Below are 16,143 nucleotides of genomic sequence, written 5' to 3'. Positions count from 1 at the left end.
TCATTTGTTTGTTATGAATCTAATATGGTTGATATGATTTATAACACATGGTAGATTGATTCTGGTTCTACAATCCATGTTACAAATACCTTGCAGGGTATGCAAAACCTAAGGAAGCCGATAGAAAATGAGCGGAGCATCTATTCAGGAAAAAAGATGTCTTCGCATGTGGAGGCTATTGAGACTTGCTTCCTTAAATTGGATAGTGGTTTTATTCTAAAATTGGAAAAGACATTTTATGTTCCTAGTTTTTCTAGGAATTTAATTTCAGTATCAAAACTTTTGGTTATTCCTTCAGTTTTTGAATAAATCAATAAATTTGTTTTATAAATTAAATCTTATTGTAAATGGTACATTGGTTGATGGTCTTTTCTCTATTTCTTTACAAAATAATAACACCACTATGCATGTTCAAGGAGGTATTAAAAGATGTGTTATAAATGAATATTCCTCTATATTGTGGCTCAAGAGATTGTGACACATCTCCATAGAGAGAATTAAAAGATTAATAAATGATGGAGTACTCAATACTTTAGATTTTACCGATTTTGAGACTTGCGTGGACTGCATTAAGGGAAAGCAGACCAATAAGTCTAAAAAGGGTGCCAAGAGGAGTACAGAAATATTAAAAATCATACATTCAGATATTTGTTGTCCAAGTATGGACATGCAAAGTCCGAAATACTTCATCTCGTTCATTGATGATTACTCACGATACATGTATATCTATACATGCTTCATCATAAAAACGAAGCACTTGAAGCCTTTAAGGTTTTTAAGGCTGAAGTGGAGAAGCAATGTAGAAAAAATATTAAGATTGTGAGAACTGATAGAGGTGGAGAATATTACGGTAGATACACTGAGAATGGACAAGCACCTGGTCCGTTTGCGAAGTTTCTCCAAGAACATGGGATTGTTGCCCAATATACTTTGCCTCGTTCTCCGGACCAAAATGGTGTAGCTGAGAGGAGAAACAGAACATTATTGGACATGGTGAGGAGCATGTTAAGTAGCTCAAAACTTCCTAAATCCTTGTGGACTAAAGCTCTTAAGACAGCTGTGTATATATTAAACCGAGTTCCAACTAAGGCTGTCCCAAAGACGCCATTTGAGTTATTTAAAGGTTGGAAACCGAGCTTGCAACATATACGCGTTTGGGGTTGTCCTTCATAAATAAGAGTTTACAACCCACATGAAAAGAAACTGGACCAAGAACTATAAGTGGATATTTCATTGGTTATGCCGAAAAATACAAAGGGTACAGATTCTATTGTCCATCTCACAACACTAGAATTGTGGAATCAAGAAATGCAAAATTTCTTGAAAATGATTTGATTAGTGGGAGTGATCATTCGAAAGATATAGTTCTTGATAATGATCACATTAATGAACAACCCTATTATTCCAATGACATATTGGTCGTTATTCACGCCCCTCAAGACCAAATGGGTGTTAGACAACCAGTTACTGAAGTTCCACAAATTGCTGATGAAAATCCAGTAGATCAAGTTGTTAATGAAGAACAACAAGAAATTGTTGATCAACCAAACAACCTGAGGAGATCTACTAGAATAAGAAGATCAGCTATATCTAGTGATTATGCTATGTATTTACAAGAATCGGATTTTAACATAGGAGCCGAAAATGATCCTGAAACGTTTTCACAAGCCATGAGTTGTAATGAGTCAAAACTATGGTTTAATGCTATGAAAGAAGAGATGAATTCTATGGCAGTTAATGGAGTCTGGGATCTTGTTCAGTTGCCTGATGGTGTAAAAGCCATTGGATGTAAATGGGTCTTCAAAACAAAGAAAGACTCATTAGGCAACATTGAAAGGTATAAAGCAAGACTCGTAGCTAAAGGATTCACTCAGCAGGAAGGAATCGACTACAAAGAGAATTTTTCTCCTGTATCTAAGAAAGATTCTCTCCGTATCATTCTAGCATTAGTTGCACATTTTGACTTAGATTGACAACAAATGGATGTGAAAACAGCTTTTCTCAATGGAGAACTAGAGGAAGAGGTTTATATGAAACAACCTGAAGGACTCTTCTCTAGTAATGGTGAGCAATTGGTTTGTAAGCTTAAGAAATCTATATATGGATTGAAACAAGCCTCCCGTAAATGATATTTAAAATTTCATGATGTTATCTCTTCATTCGAATTCGTTGAGAACCCCATGGATCAATGTATATACCAGAAGGTCAGTGGGAGCAAGATTTGTTTCCTTATTCTATATGTGGATGATATATTACTTGCAACTAATGATAAGGGTCTGTTATATGAGGTGAAACAATTCCTCTCTAGAAACTTTGATATGAAGGATATGGCGATGCATCTTATGTCATTGTCATTAAGATACATAGAGACAGAATTCGAGGTATTATAGGTCTGTCTCAAGAAACCTATATCAACAAGGTTTTAGAGAGATATCGGCTGCAAGATTGTTCACCAAGTATAGCTCTCATTGTGAAAGGTGATAAATTCAATTTGAGCCAATGCCCAAAAAATGATCTAGAGCGGGAAAAAATGAAAAACATTCCTTATGCTTCTGCTGTCGGAAGCTTGATGTATGCTCAGGTTTGCACTAGACCTGACATTGCATTTGTTGTTGGGATGTTGGGAAGATATCAGAGTAATTCAGGTTTAGATCACTGGAAAGCTGCAAAGAAAGTCATGAAGTACCTTCAAGGGACCAAAGATAATATGCTTATATTCAGACGAACTGAGAATTTGGAAGTAATTGGCTACTCTGATTCAAACTACGCTGGCTGCATCGATTCAAGAAAATCCACTTCAGGATATATTTTCATGCTAGCTGGTGGAGCTGTTTCTTGGAGAAGTGCAAAGCAGACATTGACTGCTACTTCCACTATGGAAGCTGAGTTCGTATCTTGTTTTGAGGCAACCTCACATGGTGTATGGTTGAAGAGTTTCATTTCAGGGCTTAGAATTATGGATTCTATATCTAGACCATTAAGAATATATTGTGACAATTCAGCTGCTGTTTTTATGGAGAAAAATAACAAAAGTGGTAATCGAAGCAAGCACATCGACATTAAGTATTTAGCCATATGAGAACGTGTTAAAGATAAGAAATTACTTATGGAGCACATTAGCACTGAATTGATGATTGTGGATCCTTTGACTAAGGGCATGCCACCATTGAAATTTAAGGATCATACAGAAAGAATAGGACTTGGTTCTTTTATGTAATTTTATTGTAACAACAAATTAATGAAACTATTATGTGATATTTTCTCATATATGTTGTGCACACATTCAGTGATTCGAGAAATATCAATAAAGTTGGACCTCGAATAAACATTGGATTTATTCATTAAGTTATACATATTTGAGAGACATAATGTATTGTAATACATGGAAGATAATATTCGTTTTAAGATGACCTATCTCCATGATTCATGTATTTTGTTTTCTCCTATGGTAAATGAGATATATGTGTCAAGTGGGAGAATGTAATGAAATGTGACACATATCAGAAGAAGAACAGACGTGTAGGAAATGGCGACGGCCATTGCCTACAATTTTTGACAAACGTGCTCAACTTTAGAAACTGAGATGCGTACACGTTTCTTCTTCTAAATCTCGGCTCCCGATACACTCATCGATGGTATGAGAAAACATCTATAAATAGAGCGATTGAGTTCCCTAAGCATACATACCTCATAAAGAAATATACACCATCTATCGAGAGGATGGAGTGCTTAGAAGGCTTCAACCGAGAGGAAAAACAGAGAAATAAAAAATTTTCAATGGCCGGAGGTAATTCTCGATTAAGCTTCCACATATTATATATCATGTTCATGTATACGTAAAAACATTATTTTGAGAAAAATCTCTAACATTCACTCCTCCCACATGCATTTTCCATCCCTACTTCCATTCTTATAGATCGCTTGAGAAAAAGATGATAGCGTCGAGATTTGTGACAACAAAATCTCTGTTCATGAAAATAACCAAAATTTGCACACAGATTAAAGTTTCATTCTTCGAACATGAAATATTAATATATCAATTCACCCGCAGTGAAGTAAGATATAAGCTAGGATGGGATATTATGTGAGTGATGTGCATGGAGTTCATGCTAACTAACCTACCGCCTGCAACTAGTAGTGGTGTATGAGTATGTGATGAAGCTCATGTTGGGTCATTTTACGGCCATGGTCGTTACAAAAAAATGAGCTACTAACTCAATTGGTATCAAAACTCTAGAAATCTAGGCACTTAAGCCTAGAGGTTCTGAGCTCGACGGTTGGAAAACCGAAAGAAATTAACCACTTTGTAGAGGTGTGATATTATGTAAGTGAAGGTGCGCGGGCATGAGCGGGACCAACCTATGAACCAGGACAAATATTGATACATAGGTATGCTGAGGCTCATGTTGGTTATCCTACGGCCAATGATCGTTACATCAGTCTTCCATTCTACTCTCCCCCAAGCAATCAAGCGATTTTGATTTTCCAGCAACCATTATCGCTCACTTTTCGATCTCCTCTTCTTCGGTGTCAAGCTGTTCGACGTGTATTCTTTTTTCTTTTCTTTTCTTTTTGGTTTTGTTATGCTCATAGTTCTGTTCTTGTCTGAATAATTTCGAAATGTTTGCTTCAAATTTCTACAATCTCGCCCAGGCGCCCCTCAATCCAGTTAGATATAAGGTAACGAGCCTTTTAATTACATACAAATTTATCTTTTTATATGTTTCTTTTAATGTTGGTTGGATGCATTTAGTAAAGTTGCCTACAATAGGGATTGCATTCTATATTCTTGTAGCAACATATTATTTAGCTGATAAGCTTTTTGGGTGTTTTGGGATTGGAATATTGATCGTAAAGTGTCATATTTGATAATTGCACAATCAATGATGTCATGCTTTGTCTTCCCTTAGACAAGATCCCAAGAAAAGATTTGTCACTACATGGAAAGGTACGTCGTATATGTTGTGCTTGAATTTGATTGTGAAAAATGAGTTGGAAATAATAGGTGATTCAATTCCGAAAATATGCGATAATATTATGTATTGGACTGCTTCACCTTCTAGAGTAAAAAAAAAATTGAGGAAGTTGTGCATCAACTAATAGTTGATTTTACCAAGAAATTATCTTTGGGTTGCAAAACTCGTAATCTACGATAAGTTGAAAAATGTTTTATGAGGTGACTAAACTGTTTAATTGTATTTTTTATCTGACATTTAATTTCTATTTTCCAAATATTTGTGATATCAAATTATAATCAGATGAGTGAGTGCATAGTACAAAAATGTTGATCCAATGTATGAGAACAAACATTTTAGAAAAACATGATAAATAATGAGATTCTTGTCTCATAATGATGGGGTGGCTGCTGCAGCTTTATATCGGCCCGCTGCAATCCGTATCAGATACCAAAATTTAAGAAATTTATGCATAAGATAGAAATGTATCAATTAAAAGATTATTGGTGATTGAACTCAAACGAATTATTTATTGATGTACACATTTTCTTTTGTTCAGGTTTTTCCCGTTAAGTTTTAAGCAAAAAATTGTGTGCGACGGTCTCATGGGTCGTATTTTGTGAGACTGATATTTTATTTGGGTCATCCATGAAAAAATTTATGCTAAAAGTATTAATTTTTATTGTGAATATCGATAAAATTGATCCGTCTCATAGATAAAGATTCATGAGACCGTCTCACAAGAAATACCCTAAGTTTTATTGACAATATTTTAAAGAGACATTATTGAGTTCTCCATCAATCATCCAAAGGAGAATGTTATATAATAGATATTATTAACTCTGAACATGTGGTGCATATGTGTACAATTTTTTTTTATAATATCAAGGACTAAAATGTTATTTGAATGGTTGAAATTCGAAAAAAAAAATATTTATTGACAAATCATTGTAATCTTCTTTTAATATAACAATCTCTCTACCCTATAAATATGGCTATTTAGTTGAAGTAATTGGAAATTCAATTATTTCATTTCTATTCTCTTTATATATATATAGCTTTCTAATAAATTATAGCACTTAGATGATTTGAACATTCAAAACTAACCCCGAGTCGAACCAATACCGCGATCCACAAACTTAAATTATTTGATTTTCAAAAATCGTAAATTTTTAATAATTTATTAAATTTTAACAAAGTTTATAGGATATATAGTCTCATAATTCGTGACGGAAAAAAAGTCTCAACTTAGATAGAAAACTCATACGATTTCCTTGGTTTTTGTTTATTTCTATTAAACTGAATTAATAATTAATTAAATATATTTAAAAATCAGAAACTTTGTTTTAAGAAAAATATCATTTTATTTGATTCAAATAAATCGAACCTTAATTTCAATTTACATATCAAAAAAAAATTATAATTAATGCAGATTCTCTTCATAAATATTATTTCCCTTTAAGAAATAATATTTTTGTAATCAAACTAAAATATTAAAACTTGAAGCAAAATGAAGATTCAAATAGCTTTCAAATGGTGTGCATATATAAATTAGGAAAAATTTTTAAAATTCAAAAAGATTTGAAAATTCAAAATTAAATCCGGGTCGAACCCAAAGACGATTCCGGACTGCCCATTTATGAAATTTAATTCGGGTCATTGCTTTTATTAATTTTGCAATTAAATTTTACCAAAATATATTGGCCTTTAAATCAAATCGGAGCGTTCGTTATGTCCGTTTACTATTCAACGGTCGCGAGGAGCGGAGGTGTCCAAAAACGTATATTTCCTCTCCAACGGTCGAAATCTCGAAAAACATAAAGACTCCATAAGACACAGATCACAACCCATTTTCATCTCTCTTTCCCAACTCTGATTCATCGAACTCGAAAAAAATTCAAGAAATCTCCATTTTTTCTCGAATTTCTCTATTTTAATCGGAGCCCATCAGAGAAAAATCAGTTGTAATCCATTTCCAGAAGGCATGAGTTATACTACTGAGGTACAGATTTGGAACAACGCTGCGTTTAACGATGGATATTCTGAAGATTTGACGTCGAATAGACCCTCGTGGGGTTCATTAAAGTCGATTTTTGAGAATCCGAAAGCTTCTTTTGATTCAGATTCTGGTAAGGAAAATCAAGGTTCGTTTCTGGAGAATCAGATCCCCTCCGTATCATCTTCCCTGGTGTCGTCAACTACTACTCCCTTTAAGCCAATTAACACAGACGGGGCTTTGGAGAAATCAAGAATCAAAGGAGTTCTGAAGAAGGATGGTGTAGAAATCAAGGTGCCGAAACGTGACAATGGAAAGGAGATTCGGGATGATAAGAAGATTGATGAGGAAATTAAAGAGGTTGAGAATGAAATCAGTAGGTTGAGTTCAAAATTGGAAGCGTTGAGATTGGAAAAAATGGAGATGAGCCTGCGGATCTCGGAGAAGAGAGGTAGAGTGGTGCCCGCAAAGTTTATGGATCAGAAACAAAGCGTTTTTGCTAAGAATGCAGAAGAGAATAAAAAGGTTGATGGAATCTCATCAACAATTGGAAAATCAAGGAGAGGGGTTAGTTTGGGCCCATCAGAAATCGTGTCCGGAGTTCGAAAAGGGATCAGTATGGGGCCATCCGAGATTTTTGGATCAATGAAACCGAAGCAATTAGGCAAGCAAGAAATGATCACCCCTTCTCAGAGTAGAAGAAAATCTTGTTTTTTCAAGCTCCAAGAAATAGATGAAGAAAAAGTGGTCGAAAAGGAAAGAGTAAAAGGTTCAAGTGTAAGTCCCAAATCGAAAAAAGTTGCTTTCAAGAATCAAGTTCTGCCTAGGCAGGCCGTAACCACAATTGCATCCAGAAAGGGTATCAAGAAAGAAGATGGGATTATCAGCTCAATTCAGCCGAAGAAACTGTTCAAAGAGGCCGAAATTTTGGTAAATAAGAAGCCACTCAAGCCAGGAAGAGTTGTGGCTAGCCGCTACAATCAAAATAGCAGCCAAGCTTCTTCTGTCATGAGAAAGAGGTCTTTCCCAGAGATTGACAAGGATGATACCAAACGATGTGAAAAGAAACGTTCGACATCAGCTGGGAAATCTCGCGTGGAAACAGATGAAACCAAGAATTTAGGGAGCGGATCCCTGGTTAAGAAGCAGTGGGAAATTCCTAGTGAGATTGTAGTTCACAGAAACCTTGAAGATAATGATAAGTCTCCCCACTCCATGGTGGTGGTTCCAAATTTGCTTCCAAGAATCAGGATCGATCGTTGCATGAATGAGAGCCCTCGGGATTCTGGACCTGCTAAACGGGTGGCTGAATTGACAGGGAAGAACTCATATTTCTGTAATACTGATGGGGAGATGGAGCCATCAATCTGTCAAGCCCTGAATTACGCAGAAGAAGATCATATGAGTTAAAAAAATGATGTAAAGTTTCGAAATAGTTTGTCTGTAAGTACTTGGAACTCAAAATTTGTATAATGCTTCGCTTACCATAGCAAGATGAAGCAGTAAAGCTGGTATTTCAGATTATGATTCGTGCGATATAACATACTACGAGTGGAATAAAAGAATGCCTTTGATGTCTTGGAAGATGCAAGCACACGAGCCAATGAGAGGAGGATGGGTTTAGGCCAAGAGGAACAGAACACCTGAATGATGCATCAAACACAATTTTCGGACAAATTTAAAACACGTGAAACTCAACATATTTTGGTCCCAAAAGCTTCGGAGAGAATGAAAAACGATGCTTTACTCCTCTTTTATAAATACAATAAACACCAACACTTTTCATTCTTGTACTCAAGTAACCTTTCGGAGTTTGTTTGGTTATTTCAAAATATGAATTTGGATTTGGAAGTTCAAGTGTGTTTGGTTTAAAATTTAAAAATGATATTTACAAATACATTTCTTGTTTTGAGAAAAAAGATTCGAAATTTAGAATTTTAAAATTCTACTAAGCTACCCTTAGATATCATCTAAATTTAAATAACCCAAAGAAGTTTAGAAATTAATAATTCTTCTATATTATTTGTGAATGTAAATTCAAAAAATTATTATTATTTATTAACCATAGTGCACATAAAATAATAATTAAAAAATCATCAAAAAATTCAAAATATGAAAATTAAAATCCAAAAAAATTATCAATAAATAAACCAAAACAATCTAAAACATCAATAAATTCATCAACGAATTTAATGCATAATCAAATTCATATTTTATCCTAAGATGAGTTGTTCATTTTCCAATTCAACCAGCGAAGACGAGCATAATGTGGAATCCCCAAGAAAAAATCAGTTACAGTTGGATTTGACATAAGATAATCACTTGCTGCAAAAACGAAATCTTCATCAACTCCATTAAGTTTTGTCAGTCCAGTGTATACCTCTTCACATCGACGCTTGCTCTGTTCATTGACATCCATCGCCTTAACCATTTGTGAGATCGTGTTATTCAAAGTGTCAAATCTCTCATTCATTTCATCAAATTTTAACAATTTTTTCTTGCCAACTTTAGGATTATTATTTGTGGACGATGAATGAGGAACAAATGTTTGTTGAACATTCTCCTCCTCAAAATCATCCAAAATCTCTAAATGCATATATTGCTCAGCTACCAACCGATCGATCTTTTCTATTCTTGAAGAATCTCCATAGCTCGGCTCTTTCCCCTCTCTTGCCCAACGACGTGTCTTCTCTTTTCCAGTTTCTAATCTTTTTCCAGTAGCTCTATCCTTTTCAAATATTTCTCGAAGCACATGAAAATAAGGAATTGCAATATTTCGGACATGTTTAGCTTCAGGATATACCTAATTACATTATATTTATATTTTAAGATAATAACAATTGAAAAATATACAAACCATTAAAAATGAACACAATAACAATGAATACCTTGATTAATGTATCCCGAACCTCCTCTGGTGCTTCAATTTGTTTTGTTATGTCATTTCAACCAAACACACTACCTCGTTTGAAGACTTCCAAAGCAATTGTCATCTTTCATTTCAAAGTTTTTAATCTATTTTGCACATTATCATTATTTACTTTCATAGTGAATTTGGAATCAATAGCTTCGATAGTAGCATTGTACGCAGCTTAAGAAAAATTTAAGTCTGGTTTTTGTCCTTGATTCTTTTGTTCAAGTAAAAAAATCAAGCAACATTCATACATCTGTAGAGTCCAACTTTTTTAGTGGACAGCTTCAATAGCTAGAGCATCAGTACTCACTTTGTAATTCCCGAGATATGAGTTGGTAATCAGCAATTATTAATGCATGATTTGATGTATTTATCGAAGGTCGAAGAAGCGACATTGCGATTCGATTTTAGTGCAAAATATATTGTTGTGGCAGCAAAGACAGTGCACCCGCGGTCGTTTCTCATGAAATGTTGAAGGTTTACATTAGCTTGACTGCACCCGCGGTAAGAACAGGACCGCACATGCGGTGCAGCGCACCCGCGGTGCAAGAGCCAGCGCACCTGTGGTTGTCGCTTCTGAAATTATGGAAGAGATACAGTACACTCACCGCACCCACGGTCGAATAGCTAGCGCACCCGCGGTGCGACGTGCTGAATGAAAAATATGACACTTGCCCTTAGCCATGCAATATATATATATATATATATATATATATATATATATATATATATATATATATATATATATATATATATATGATTTGTCTTCGTATCCTTCATTCTCAGCAGAAGAACCGAGAGCAAGTCAGAGAATTCCTCACAAAAACTTCATTCCATCTTAGACATTTGATTTTGAAGAATCTAATCATCCGATTTTCGATCCAAGCTTATATCCGTGCTCCTCTCATCACCGGCTTCGAAAGGATGTAAGTATTATTTTCTTTCAGCAGGTTTTGAAGTTGACATGTTGGAGAAATCAGATTTTGATTACTATTGTGTGTTCTTATGACTATTGTGAAATGATATTCGTAACCAAACTGAAGAACGGATTTGATATGCGATCTTTTTCATGTTCCAGCATGTCTTGACTTGGGTATATGCAGATTTCAACATAGTAGATTATGTTATGATGAGAATTATGAATTATGGTTATTGATTATGGATGTTTGAGTTGACCGATATCACAAGATTACGCCGTTATGCCGTCAAAATGTACCGAGATTGAATATTGATTTGTATGTGTATTCCTTTGTTTTAGAGGTTGATATGGTACATTGTACATAAGTCATTTCAGATCTGTATTGACATATTGGACATCGATATTCCAAGACTTTGACTTGTGCAATCGAAACTACGACATGAAAGGTATAATTCAATGTTTGATTGGGGAGATATAACTCGACTCAGATTCGGTTTTAGTTTCCCACAAATCACATACTAGATTTTTATACCTTGCTATGTTTGTTCTTTATATTGATTTATATACAAGCATTGAGATAGGAGAGTCATTGGCAGATATGCCAAGTTTCTAGACGTTCTGTGTTATCGAGGCATAGAAGTAGATCGACTCCGATTGCAGATATTCGATACAGACAGGGCCGAAGTCTAGGAATAAGACATACCGTCACCGCGATCGGGAGAGTAGGTGGGAGACTTGTTACGTCTTATTCGCATCGGGATCCCTAGATTTAGATATGAGTCGAGTTAAAGAGTAAGAGTTGAATTGTTTTATCTGTATTCACTAATGTGTCATAATTACTGAATCATGTGTTATGATTTTGTATGAAATTGCATGACATGCATGTATACATGTTTTATATTGGGATTTGTTCTCACCGGAGTTTCCGGCTGTTGTTGTGTCTGTATGTGTGCATGACAATAGGTGGGGCAGGATCAGGGTCGAGACAAAGATGAGAGATCGAGATAGCGTGGTGATCACGGGCGTAGAAGATGTACTAGTAGTTTTTACATTTAACATGTAGTGTGTTATAAACTCTAGTTTGTATAAATGAAATGGAACAAGACATGTACTTACTTTGGTTGAAATAAAATAGAGGTATCATTTGTGTATGATTTATATACACTTGTTTATGTTATTAAAAGAAATTTTTTTTATGACCCACATTTTCTAGCAAAGATCCAATTAATCCCAAAGATAAACGAGTTAGAGCCCGGGTCCCCACAACAGGTGGTATCAGAGCGATAGATCCTTTAGACCGAGATAGAATAGAATGAGCGGGGGTAGATTGAATTTTCTTCCTTGCTTTTCTTGTGCTAGCATGATTTATTGCTTTCACTATTATATATTGTTTTGCTATCTGAGTTGATTACAGCATGTAATTGCAAAAACTGAATCAGAACCGATTCTGGATCAGAGGTATATGATCAAAAGATGACTGAGACAGATTGTATAGATTGTGTACTAATCCGTTTGATAATCAGATATGCCTCCCCGACGAGTACCGTAACCAGTAGCAGGTCGAGCACCAGAACAGGGCAGTACTTCCAATGATCCGATGGATGTGACCGCTACACCAATGGAGACCTTGCTGAAAAGGTTTCAGTTGTTTCGAGCACTGACATTGAAGGGCACAGAAAGTGCAGTTGAGTGTGAAAGTTGGCTCGATGACATCGAGATGTTATTTGAATCCCTTGATTACATCGACGAGCGAAGAGTTAAACTTATTGGGCATCAACTGCAAGAAGTTGCAAAGAACTGGTGGCTTACCACGAAAAGAGCATTGGAGCATCGTGGCACAGAGATCACTTGGAAAGTTTTTAAAACAGAGTCCTATCAGCGATTCTTCCCTGTGTCCAACCGAAAAGACAAATGTGCTGAATTTGCCAATCTGAGACAGGGACAGCTGAACATTGAAGAATATGTGGCAAAGTTTTCGACATTGCTCCGATTTGCTCCTCATGTCGCAGAGAATGATGAGGCCGTTGCGGATCAGTTTATCAATGGTCTGAATCCAAAAATCTTTACTTTGGTGAATACCAGTAGACCAAATAACTTTTCAGATGCCTTGAACCGTGCCAAGGGGGCAGAAGCTGGATTGCTTAGGCAACGAAGCACTTCTTATGACGCTCCGACTCCGAGACCGCCACAACCTTCAGTTCAACCCCCTCCCAGATTCGAGAGTGGTGGTAGTAGCAGCGGGAGGAAAGATCAGTTGAAAGCAAAGGACAAACAGTTCAAGAGATCAAGGAGCAGTTCGTCGAGCTCCAGTGGATCACGACAGAGAGGTCCTGGTCAGAGTACAGAGTATACCGGTGTGTATTGCAGTTCTTGTGGAGGCAGACATGCCACCGAGCAGTGTCAGGGTGTGATGGGTCGCTGTAACATCTGCAGACAGCAGGGACATTTTGCCAGAGTATGTCCACAGAAAGGGGTACAGCAAGCTCAGAGTGTAGGAGCATCTGGTTCAGTGACTCAGCCAGAGAGGCAAGCATCATCTGTTCATTCCTTTCAGCCAACACCTACACAGACCCAGCCCAGAACCAGAGGTAGCCAGACAGTGAGCCAACCTCCCATACAGCAGGCTCGAGTATTTGCATTGACAGAAGAGCAGGCCCAAGATACACCAGATGATGTGATAGCAGGTAACTGTTTTCTTTGCGGTTATCCTGCTTTTGTATTGATAGATACGGGTGTATATCATACATTCATTTTTGAACGCTTTGCATTGATGCATGCTTTGCCTATCGAGTCATTATCTGTTGTTGTATCTATTTCTTCTCCGTTGGGAAGTGGTCTTATATCCGTGACTTCGGTTAGACATTGTATATTACAGTTTGAAGGTCATGAGATTGATTTAGATTGCATTGTACTTGGATTGGCTGATTTTGACTGTATTGTTGGGATCGATATGTTAACCAAGTACAGAGCCACTGTAGATTGTTTCCAGAAGATTGTCAGGTTCAGACCAGAGATGACTGACGAGTGGAAATTCTACGGTAAGGGTTCCAGATCCCGGATTCTCTTAGTATCTGTTTTGACGATGATGAGATTGTTGCAGAAAGGAGCAGAGGGGTTCCTTGTGTATTCAGTAGATCTACTGAAATCGAGCCCAGCATTGGAAGACCTGCCAGTAGTATGCGAGTTTGCGGATGTATTCCCAGACGAGATTCCAGGATTACCTCCAGTCCGAGAGGTAGATTTTAGCATCGATCTCATTCCAGGTACCATTCCTATATCCCGAGCTCCGTATAGAATGGCGGCGATAGAGTTGAAAGAATTAAAAGAGCAGTTAGAAGATTTGTTAACCAAGGAGTATATCAGACCAAATGTATCTCCTTGGGGCGCTCCAGTGCTATTTGTGCGAAAGAAAGACGGTTCGATGAGATTGTGTATTGATTACCGGCAATTGAATAAAGTGACAGTAAAGAACAAATATCCCTTGCCTCGTATCGACGATTTATTTGATCAGTTGCAGGGATCTTCTGTCTATTCAAAGATTGATTTGAGATCGGGATATCACCAGCTAAAAGTCCGAGATGCTGATATACCGAAAACAGCATTCCGAACCAGGTATGGGCACTATGAATTTATTGTCATGCCTTTTGTTTTAACGAATGCTCCAGAGGTGTTTGTGGGTTTAATGAACCGTGTCTTTCAGAAGTATCTAGATGAGTTTGTTATTGTTTTTATTGATGATATTCTGGTATATTCTAAAAGTATGATTGAGCATGCAGAATATTTAAGAACTGTGTTGCAAAAATTGAGAAATGATAAATAATATGCTAAAATGTCAAAATGTGAGTTTTGGCTGAGACAAGTTGTCTTTTTGGGGCATATCATATCTGGAGACGGTATATCTGTTGACCCGAGCAAAGTCGAGGCAGTGATCAGTTGGCCAAGACCGACCTCAGTGCCAGAGGTACGCAGTTTTATGGGTTTAGCAGGGTACTATCGACGATTTATTAAAGATTTCTCCAGTATCGCGAAGCCGATTACCCAGTTGACTCAGAAAAATGCGCCATTTGTGTGGTCTGAAGCCTGTGAGTCTAGCTTCTTGGATTTGAAGAAACGACTGACCAGTGCTCCAGTGTTGACGATACCTTCAGGTACGAGTGATTTCGTTGTATATTGTGATGCGTCTCACAGAGGGTTAGGATTTATTCTTATGCAGCGAGGACATGTGATTGCATATGCCTCAAGACAGTTGAAGCCACACGAGACTCGTTACCCAATTCATGATTTTGAATTGGCGGCTATTGTGTTTGAACTGAAGATATGGCGACACTATCTCTATGGCAAAAAGTTTGAAATCTACTCTGATCACAAAAGCCTGAAATATCTGTTTTTTCAGTCAGAGTTGAACATGAGACAGAGTAGATGGCCCGATTTATTGAAGGATTTCGATTGCGAGATCAAGTATTATCCGGGAAAGTCAAATGCAGCAACGGATGCCTTGAGTCGAAAGGTATGTTTTTTATCCTTACCGACGATAGGTGTTTCGAATATGATTGAAGATTGCTGTTTGTCTGGATTAGCATTTGATATAGATAGTAGACCACTACGACTTGCTACGATTCAAGTTGAGCCAGATTTGATTTTGAGAATTAAAGAAGCACAAAGAACTGATCAGAATATTCAGAAGTCAGTTGAGATGGTCAGATCAAGGCATAATTCAGAGTATCAGGTACATGATCATGTTCTGTATGTGAATAACCGTCTTGTAGTGCCAGATGTTCTAGAGTTGAAACAACAGATTTTATCAGAAGCGCACTGTAGTCGGTTCAGTATTCATCCTGGCGGCAGAAAGATGTACAACGATCTAAAGACACAGTTTTGGGGGAAAAAGATGAAATCGGACATTGCAGAATTTGTGTCTAAGTGTTTGAACTGCCAACAGGTGAAGGCCGAAAGAAAGAAACCCGGAGGTTTACTTCAGAGTTTATCTATTCCTGAATGGAAATGGGATCATATTTCCATGGATTTTGTTACGAAGTTACCACGATCATCCCGGGGTTGTGATGCGATTTGGGTTGTTATTGACAGATTGACCAAATCCGCATTTTTTATTCCGTACAGAATGACGTACCGACATGATCAGATGGCAGAGATATATGTCAGAGAGATAGTTAGATTACATGGTGTGCCGAAGTCGATCATATCAGATCATGATCCACGATTCACTTCACGCTTCTGGCATAGTTTGCAGCAGGATTTAGGTAAGACATTGCACCTAAGTACTGCATATCATCCCCAGACAGACGGACAGTCAGAACGAACTATCCAGATATTAGAGGATATGCTAAGAGCTGTAGTGCTA

General features: G+C 36.9%; 1 protein-coding gene across 1 annotated transcript; it reads left to right on the top strand.

The window, feature by feature from the left end:
* Positions 1-6,939: 6,939 nt before the first annotated feature.
* On the top strand, positions 6,940-8,361 carry LOC140805356 (uncharacterized). Its single transcript, XM_073161629.1, has one exon. It carries the CDS (start codon positions 6,940-6,942, stop codon positions 8,359-8,361), a length of 1,422 nt encoding a protein of 473 aa, XP_073017730.1.
* The last annotated feature ends 7,782 nt before the right edge of the window (positions 8,362-16,143 follow it).

This window comes from Primulina eburnea, chromosome 11 (genome assembly GCF_022965805.1).
Source record: "Primulina eburnea isolate SZY01 chromosome 11, ASM2296580v1, whole genome shotgun sequence".
Classification (NCBI taxonomy): domain Eukaryota; kingdom Viridiplantae; phylum Streptophyta; class Magnoliopsida; order Lamiales; family Gesneriaceae; genus Primulina; species Primulina eburnea.
This window is presented reverse-complemented; position numbering and strand designations above follow the sequence as displayed.